We start from the raw sequence: 9996 nt of genomic DNA on the forward strand, positions 1-9996 counted from the left end.
TGTTGAACGATGAAAATGCCAGCTCATTCATTCTTTATTCAATATAAATTTTCTGAGGGATATATAAAAAAAACCCTATATTTGTGATCGATATTATCAAATTTAAAAATGCTTTTTTAATAATCAGTTTGCTAGAGTTAAACCAACGGCTGCTAATAAAGCCTGTGCATCAATATTATGTTCAATTTGGTTTTAATGATTACAGCATAAACGTTAACATCTTTTCTAGCCAAAACACGCTTGTGCTGCGGGACAGCGGAATGCACCGGTCGACCCTTAGGCGGCATCTGGAATACGCATCGCCGAATCAAAATGTCCATGCATGGCGCGGATATGTCGCACGCAAGCACTTGGTATTGCGGTTGCGCTGCCTATAGCGTGACGCTTTCGGAAAGCGACGTATTTTATGACTTCAAAAAATATCCTTTTGACCATAGTGCTTTGGTCCCTCACCGTGCATACCGCTTCTTCAAAGTGCAAAGACAGCGGTATATAGTTTTAAAACAACTCATATATTTATTTGTTTTGCAGCTCTAGGTGGGGCTAATATACTACTCTATACCGTACGGCCTAAATTGATTAAATTTAATCTTTTAACTGCGAGAATATTGATTATTATTATAGCGAAGGTCTGAATGCTTCAAGGGGAATATTTAGCCTAGGAAGGCTTTCGTGGTCTGTGTGGTTCATGTAGATGTTTTTATTGAGCCGATGAAAGTTTTGAAATCGTGCACGCTATTTCTGCGTCATGTTTACTTTTGCTTAGCAGCAACTATAGTTTAGCAACAAAATATAGTAGCTATGAAGCTACAAGCCTACGTCAAAAAAATCGTCAAAGAAAGCCTTATAGGTCTTTTTCTCATCCAAAATTCTCCGTAATATAGCCAAGCTTATTTTGGTTGCTTTAGAATCGATTCGAACGTATCGTAATGATAATTGCAGATTTCGTGACAATTTGTGTTGACGGGGCAAATTATGTGTTGAATATTTAACGAACGGCATAATTACCTGACAAAGAAATCTAAACAAATAGTTGTCGCAATTAACCCGTTGTATAAACACACTGTGCAGTTCATTTTGAAGCAAGCCGTCGACAAAGCAACTTCGAGACTCGAGCCAGAGAAGAAGCAAAGAACGTAGCACAAGATTTGAGGAATAAACTCACCATGACAGCATTCAGCGAAAATGAAGAAGATAACGGCGTTACTGTGATGGACGCAGGTCAATTTATTGCACAATCACGCGGTCCAGTTATCAGTCCAACTTTATCATGTGCGCCTATGAGTGGTGAGTCTTATATGTCCTTTATGTTGCCTACAGCTCATCGTCCAAATATTATCTCTATACTTTATTACACAGCTAAACGATATGTGATTTTACAAGCGTGACAACATCCTCTATTAGATAATTTCCTCCTGCGCAATGTTAATTCGACATGCACTATATTTTGATAATATAAATATTTGGTTGTCAATACAGCGCGAGAACGCTGTAACGTTTACTTCAATATATAGAGTTATTGAGTAATTTGATCAATGATTTTATCGTATAAAGACATCAATTCCCGTAATAGAATTCTATGGACACATCAGATGCTCTTATTAATACCTTTGCATGAGACGTCTGCCTTGATTAGAACTAATTCATCCTACGCAAAGAGCCTAATTAAGAAATTAGTTATCACAGCTATCAACTTTGTAGATATTGACCTAATTATCGATATTAATGCATGGTAATACGATTATATTCCCATCAGTTATTAAACTGATCAATATGATTATAGACGCATTATAACAACTCGACAGGTCAGAAACGATTATGTCGTAATCGTTACGATTTGTATTCGGCGTCTTGACAATTTACAGTAAATTAAGTCTAAAATCTTTTTTTAAATCCCTTCTGTTTGTAACAAACATTTCATATAAGAATCATTAAGGCCAAACACGAAGTTCTTGTTCAACTACGCGATAAACTCTGGCGGCTTGCTTTTTTGACATTTACACACGGAAATTCTTATACTAGTTAAGACGTGACGATTTCACGGATTTTACACATTTACCGGATTAACGTTGAGGAATATAGGTGGAGTTTGATCTTCAGCCTTTAATAACGCTCTTGTGAGCTTTAATTACGTTCGATTATGCTTCTTTAGTTCTGTGTAAGAGGAAGCGAACGGACGACGATATGTACGAGCAAATTCAAAAGAAGAAGAGACGGCATCGCACAGTATTTACTCGCTATCAGCTGGAACAGCTGGAGCTTGCCTATCGTATCTCGCAATACCCAGACGTAGAGGCCAGAGATTCGTTGGCAAAAAAAGTGGATTTGGAGGAAGGCAGAGTGCAGGTCAGTAAGCTTGCGTGAGAATTACACATTGTTTACTTCTATGTTTTGCAAACGGTCTTGTAAAAGGATTGATGTTTAGTAAACGTGCGGTTATAGACGACCAAACTAAGACACCGTCCTCACGGAATGCCGGAATGAATTGAAAAACATGATTTCACAGTTTTCACATTTCGGCCATACGCTTTTAAAAAAAATTCAACAAAACGTATAGATATAAACGTAGCCGATGCATTTAGCCTGTGAATGAAATCGTAGTAAGTTGCATGTAGAAATTATGAAGATTGCATGGCTTGCGGCTTCCGGCATAAACATGCTATTTTGGTAACAGAAAAGGCCAATATAGTATATCGCTTCTTATTTTAGTATGATAAAAACTACCCAATATTTTATTTTCGGAAACCCACGCTCCATGCAACCCACATCCCCCACTATTCCAACTTTTGGACTAAGGGACTTTAGACTTTTGAACTTTAGGACTATATAAGCCTTGCGTGACGTTATATATATATAGCTATACAATAACCGTATCAGCGCCGGCAGTTTTTTTTCCATTTGCTCACTTCGTCTTTACATGAAATTTATTTCGTAAATTTGCCTTTGAATACATTCTTTTTTCATTACATATCGTGCTGTTGTAATTTTTGGTTTGAACTGATAAAGCGCGCATGCATCAGTCTTCACTGCTTTTTCAACAACATGCGAATTTTATTCGCAATCGTTCAAAAGACAAGTCTTTCGTCTGACAATAACGACGTCCATATAGTAGGATGGTGTTGAATTAACTTGAATATACAACTATCGCGAAACTATAAAGAAATTTGATGTGCATGAAATATTGACAGCCGCTTTCGATCGCTATCGTATTTCTTGGGCTTTTAGCAAAAATCCAACAAAACTTTACCCAAGTGTCACTGTTTGCAGTTAAACATTTGTAAAACTATCAATGCATGTTTGTTCATAAAATGTGTTTATAAGTCTCGTCTAATCTATGGTTGTGTTTAAACCGGAAGTGCGGTAAAAGTATCCATTTCGATCGTTTTTCGATGGGCGTATGCTATAAGTCTACTTTATGATATAATGCGTCTTATTTCTAATAATCTCCTTTAAACAGGTGTGGTTCCAGAACCGTCGGGCCAAACAAAGACGTGAGGAACAACAATGTATTGCCGTCCAGGGAAAACCCTTAACAAAATCACCAATTGCAACTGATGGCAAACCAAGGCTACACAATGTTGAATACCTTCCATGGTCATGCCAGAGTACGATGTGCTATCAACGGCCTACGGTACAGTATACATCACAACTGGATAACCTGGTACCAAGATGGACAAATTTCTATTCCTATCCCGCATCACTTTATCAAGCATACTATAAACCCTCGATTTCCTCGACATCCCTTATGGCGCCAACGTCAAATTTTGCGAGTTATAGATGGCCTTTTGAACTTTGTCGGACAAAATAGTGCCGTGAAGACTGAAGAAGCGAGATTTTTATCCGCCTTTGTTTTGTAATGTGTATAGAACATTCACCTGCCATTGCACCATAATAATAAATCATTGCACCGATGTGCATTTTGCCAGAGTACATCGTTGTTCCTGTCAGAATTCTTTGAAAAAAGAGACTTAGTGCCGGTTTTCGAAAGACAAACGAACGTTATAATTATTAGTTGCTCGCGATGTATTGTGGTATAATGTACATTTTGCTATCTTTTAGTTGTTCCATTTGCACTTATTCAGAAAGCACACTCACATGTACCTCACTGATTTAAAGGCAGAATTAGTGCACCTCTCAATTTTAGTGCACAGATATATTTTTTAATTATTAAGCACCAAACCTTGAATAGCGTTTCATACAAACATTTTTATATTGATTTAATATGAGACATAATATAACATTTTGCAAATTGCATGCGCACTTCAACAAACTCTGTGACGTTATTCATTCTATTCAGAGAATATAAAGACGTTATAATTTATAAATGAAAGCCTTGCACTGATTGTAATAAACTATAGCGTTTAAACTGAAACAATAAAAACTGTTAAAGCGTTAATGATGGCACTTTTGTGAAATTACCTGCCTTAAACAAACTATTTTTTAGTTAAAAAGAGCTTACAAAATGATGACTGATTACAATTTTTGTCTTGTCTCAGGACATGTCGCAGCTCTCGGAAGCTTTCGTCTAATTGGATAATGCTTTTCTATGCTTTCTAAAGAACGAAGCTATGCTATTGGTTGAAACAGAAATGTATTGTAAAGTTCAGCCAATGAAAATCATTCTTGTGAGGAGCTGCGACACTACCTTTTGTCTTATTAATAAACATCTCCGCGTGGAGTGTGGGCTTCCCGCGATTTCCGCGGAATCACACCTGACCTCGCGTGGTTTCAATATGGACGATTTGACATGCCTAAAAGTCGTTGGAATTCTTTTAATAAATTTCATATTTTCTCTCACCATTTCAAATTTCCTCACGAATGACATAGGGCTGATAAAGTCACCAGTGACCAGTTTGAAGTTCTTCTGCCCGAGTTATGTTTTAGGTTATTATATTTTACTTTTCATGAGTGGCCAAAATTTTGCAAATACGCTGCTGTCACCTTCACAAACTAAGGTACTGGTTTTTCATCTCACTTCGTTTAGATAAATGCGCACGTAGCTGTAGAAACGTGTCGCCGTAGCCACGTTTGAGGAAACAGTGAGCTACAGCAGAAAAACTATGAAATAGTATGATTTTCATAATACTATTTAATAGTATCAGAATACCTATTACCTATACTCTAATTAGTCTTATAGACTGACTTAGTCAGTGACTTAGTACATTCCCTGCTAGCTAGAAAATGGCAGTGTTGAATAGCGAGAGTTTAGAAGTTTTAAAAATGAACCTAGATTGCATGTCCAGAAAAGTGAGAAAACCTGTGAAATGGGAGTAGGCTGTATGCCTATGTTGATGGCTAGATATGTTCTTGGACTATTGATGTACGTATAGTTCAGTGACACTGAAATATCTAGACAATGAGAACACTGAAATAGAAGTACCAAAAATCCAGATGTAACACAAGGCGCCTTCAAAATTTGTCTCTAAAATGGCTGAACCTGCAATCCTCTTTATATTTACTGAAGGGATGGAATGAGGAATTAGTTCTATTTTCAGGGAAATTTTATTCTGATGTCTTTGCTGAAATGGTTTATTGGGGTGCTTACATTTCATTGTCTTGCTGTTCTATATGGTGCTGCACTCCTAAGGTAATCAAAAATGCTACTAAAAAGATTATCAGTGAGTTGACTGACATTGTATGACTGTATTTGTTAATTGTCACATTTGTTTGTGGTGTATAAAACAGAGCAAAATGCTTAAATGCTAAGTGTAAAGTGTAGCAGTGCTAAATGTTGGGCTAATATATATATATATATATATATATATATATATATATATATATATATATATATATATTTGTGTTTAGTTATTTAGAGGAAACATTTATGTGGTCAGCCATGATGTCGACTTTAGTTGTACTTCCTTTCCTCTTGACTGAAGCGGATAATATATTTATGGTGCTTCAAGGCAAAGGGTATGTTTTTTATTTAGTTTAATAAAATTAATAATATATTTATATTATTACAAGCAAACTTAGGCAAATACCAACCTCGTACCCAGCGTCTTTACCCTGGGTACGAGGTTGGGCAAATACTTACCAGAAGTATGTCTCCTATGACAAGCTAATTACTTGCTACACTTGTATGTAGTTTAATGAATGTATTTAGATATTCTTTAACAATATTTAGTTTGAAGTAGCCTTGCTATTGTGTTGTGTTAGGAGGGGAATCAATTTTCCATCCTGTATTTGTGGTACAATGGTTCTCACTCTGTTAGGAGCCTGGGTTGGAGCCTTCACCCTACCATTGGACTGGGATCGTGACTGGCAAGTAAGGGTCATACTTGAACATTTCTGTCAAATTCAGGCATTTTGTATGTGAAGACGATGTTGTGTCATAAGACATCATAGCCACTTTTCAAGAATAATTTTTTTTAGGTTTGGCCAATACCCTGTGCTGTTGGTGCAATGGTGGGGCATTTTGTGGGCTTGTTTATCTCGGGAATTATTTTTCTTTGGAATCACAGAAAGAAAAATAAAAATAAATTCGTATAATTAGTAATCAATAGGGCCCTTCCAAAAGGTTTTAATATGAGCAAACGTTTTAGCCTGGATCGTTCAGCCTAAACATTCTCGAAAAGTCTGAAAATGACAAAGATGTGACATAATAGTATTTATGAAAATATTTATAATTGAATAACATGAAGTATATGTAAATTGTGAAATTGTAAATTTGGGTCAAAAGTCTAAACCTATAATTTGTTATTCTGAAAGGCAAACACATTTGGCTAGCATCTTGATTTCTTAAATATTTCACTGTCTGAAAAAACCGGCTAACAAACGCTGACATGATAATATTCGTCCCCTTTGTCGTATTCATTGAACATATTTGAGCGGGAAAACTGATCTCTCCTTAGATTTCGCGTGGGAAATCATGCTGCCTTTAGCGTGATTGGCATAGCTGTGGCATAGCGTGAATTAACCTGGAATATAATGCAATGTTTGTGTCAAATGCACAGTGGCGTATGTTGTTAATACTTGTGGGAAGTAATTTTCTTTTTTTGTAGAACTAGCCGGTGTAGTGGGCTTTAATTTTCATTTATTATTTAAGCTCGCTCGCGTTAGGAGATCTGAAAAGGTTATAGCTACATGATTTACATATTTTGTTTAGTAAAGTCTTCTGTCTCAAATGAATTATGGAACTTCTTATCAAATAATTACATGACAGCAAAAGTCCAGCATGCTATTATTACTTTTAAACAAGACCAAAGATTAAGGAATCTTAATGTTTTTATTGGAGTCTCGTACAATCGTAACTTTCTCAGTGCGTTAGTCTCTGGTGGAATGTTGATAATGCTATATATATATTTCTATCAGTTACTAGATATACGTTTTTGAGTGTCTGCTAAAAGTTGTATTTGCGTCAGTATCACTCCAGCAGTATTATATAGCTCAGTGATGTATTCAACTCCGAATATTCAAAACAACGAACCGGCTATATCCCATTGGCCTATTTCTTGTATGTTCTAAACTTAAGTTTTGCGATGATAAGATATGATCAGAGTAATATCCATCCAAGGAAGAGTTTCAGTCATTCCAATCAAAGTAACATTTGACACTTGTCATGCGTTGTTTAATTACGTGGCTTTGGTTATGTGTAATATTAAGCTCCTGTAAACATATACCTTCAATTTATTTAAGAAAACAGACTGCGATATCCAACTGGTTTTTCATTTTAAATTCTACAAGGCTTTTGTTTTTCATATTTTATCGTGCATGCAACGAATACAAATATTTACATGCAGCTGGAATAGTTCCCATAGTATATGAAAGCTCCAATTGTTTTAAATAGTGGATGATGTTTTTTAGAGATCTTCCTGAAATGGATTTATTCTTTTTATATGACTTGATACCAGCGGCTTTCATAATTTACAGGTCGACCTGTCGATAACAGTAACACGTTGCATGGTTGAAAACCACTTATAATTATTTATTTCTGTAGACCGTAGTAAGATGAATTGTGAAAATTCGCACGTGCGAATTGAATAATATATATGCCGTTTAAAGATTCATTTGCATGAACTAAATTAGTAGACGATCATTTCTCTCTCATATATAGTGTATAACCGTAAAAGGGGAGTGACATTGCAGCGTATGTTTACATATTTCGCGGAAAGTAAACTATGAATAATAAAAACACGTGTCAAAACTCAAAAGATTTGTGTGTTGACTTCTGTCGACAAAGTTTCTTATACTGACCCAACATAGCGTTATTGCACTTAGCTATTGTCATTGCCCTTGGAAGAAAATGCAGTAAGATCATTTTGAGGGAAGAAACATCTCACAAGAAGAGCCTTTCATGCATGGAGACGGCTTTTTCTTGTTTTTAATTTTTATATTGCATGAATCCTTTGGGGTCATGCTGTGTTAGACTTATAAATAATTTGCAACGTTTGGCGTTCATTGTCTGCAGTATTATGAAAAGTTATTGAATTCCCTTTGCTCAAGCGTTTCTCCATTTTAAATTTATTAGCCGAATAATAAGTTTTTAACGACATCCGTATTTTTAAGACTTTTGCACCCATCAAGACAGCTAAATTCTATATGCAACTTTCCGATCTGTTGCCCAAGCGACATAATAAATACTTCTCGCAAATAATCTCATGGCGTTTCCGTATTTTGATTGTTGCAAATATGCTGGCTCGTAGAAGTCAAAATAAAGGATAAACATTCTTTATTTACGGCTTAAATCCCTCCCTAACAAATACATCTTACTTGCCTAATGAGAAACCATACTTTTATTAAACGGTTTATAAGTTAGGCCGCCTGTTTAACACCTCTTTATGCTAATGTATTTGTGTTTGTATTGCACTTGATATACTGCTGTAATAGCCTAAAAGTGTTTTCCAAATTCTCTCCGAGCCGTTTAAAGTCCTGCTCAACAATATTCTGATAATCGAACAGCGTTGCTTGCGTCACATGTCCGGGTTGATCAGGCGAGCCCTTACTGCTATTCAGGTTCAATATCGGCGGAAGTGTTGTACTTTGCTTATTTGGACTGTATTTTACCCTGCTTTCGTGAAGGCCTTTGTTCTCCTGTATATCAGGAAAGCGTACAGGGATCTTCGATTTGAAACTTTTAAACACGTCATTTTCATGAGGAGTCTGCCTTGGACCTTTGAAATGCGAGTGATTCTCAATAAGCAAAGGCGTCTTCGATTCGGTACCCGAAGTTCCTTCCCCCTTGCTAAACGGCGAATGATCCAGTGGTCTTGATGAACAATCCATCCTCGCTGCTTCCTCTTGGTGATAAAGCAATTGCTTTGCTTGCTTTTTGACCCGTGTGTCATGCGTATCGTCTGTTAGTTTCCTTCTAGATCTTGTGTGTACTGTAGGGTATGTCAATAGTTCTCTTTCTTCGGACAACTCCGTTCCGCTACTTGAAACAACTCCAGCTGTCATTGGACTAGACTGTTCCGACGTTTTATGCGCCCTTCGGTTAAGTTCGCAGATTACTTCCTTACTTTGAAATGGTGGGCTATACGGAGCGGGTGTACGACTTTCGAAAAGTTTGCTACTCCTTAACTTGCTAAATCGCGTTGGTGTTTGTAACGTATGAGCTCTGCTATCCCGGCCTGATATTACGGGTAATTCTTCACAATGATCAGCGTCCGATTTTTTCACCCCAACTCTCTTTCTTATCGCTTTCGTTCGCTTTCTACGTGCTTGGCTAACGCCGTAAGTCGCCTTCTTCGCTTCTTTCCTAGGAATTGGCTGTTCATTTACGGCTTCCAAGCCTTCGGATGGGATAAATGTCGGGATCCTCGTGAACATATCGCGTGAGGTGCTACCAGTCGACGCTAATTTTTATATCAAATGCCTGCTGATGGCAAACGAGCGTTTTTTCATTCAGGTTCGAAGGTAAACCCCATATTTCTCAGGCAGGAAATCAATTAAGAACAGAGCAACTTGAAGCTGACCGAACTATTCGAGCGGGCTTTCATTATGTTTGCCGCAGCCCTCAGCTGCTCAGCTGATGGCGTGATATGAGAATATTGG

The 9996-nt window shown here is 36.9% G+C and overlaps 1 protein-coding gene and 1 long non-coding RNA gene across 2 annotated transcripts; both read left to right on the top strand.

Annotated features, from left to right (window-relative positions):
- The first annotated feature begins 298 nt into the window (after nucleotides 1-298).
- On the top strand, nucleotides 299-4355 carry LOC114532944 (retinal homeobox protein Rx-A-like). The gene is made up of 3 exons (XM_028554533.1): nucleotides 299-1287; nucleotides 2153-2346; nucleotides 3458-4355. Exons 1-3 carry the CDS (start codon nucleotides 1167-1169, stop codon nucleotides 3806-3808), a joined length of 666 nt encoding a protein of 221 aa, XP_028410334.1. The 5' UTR covers nucleotides 299-1166; the 3' UTR covers nucleotides 3809-4355.
- A 380-nt stretch (nucleotides 4356-4735) lies between these two features.
- LOC114532952 lies at nucleotides 4736-6356 on the top strand. Its single transcript, XR_003688003.1, has 4 exons — nucleotides 4736-4955; nucleotides 5496-5587; nucleotides 5806-5913; nucleotides 6160-6356. It is a non-coding gene; the product is annotated as an uncharacterized LOC114532952 (long non-coding RNA).
- The last annotated feature ends 3640 nt before the right edge of the window (nucleotides 6357-9996 follow it).

Source organism: Dendronephthya gigantea, unplaced genomic scaffold, assembly GCF_004324835.1.
Source record: "Dendronephthya gigantea isolate DGI-Jeju-01 unplaced genomic scaffold, DenGig_1.0 000082F, whole genome shotgun sequence".
Taxonomy (NCBI): Eukaryota; Metazoa; Cnidaria; class Anthozoa; order Malacalcyonacea; family Nephtheidae; genus Dendronephthya; species Dendronephthya gigantea.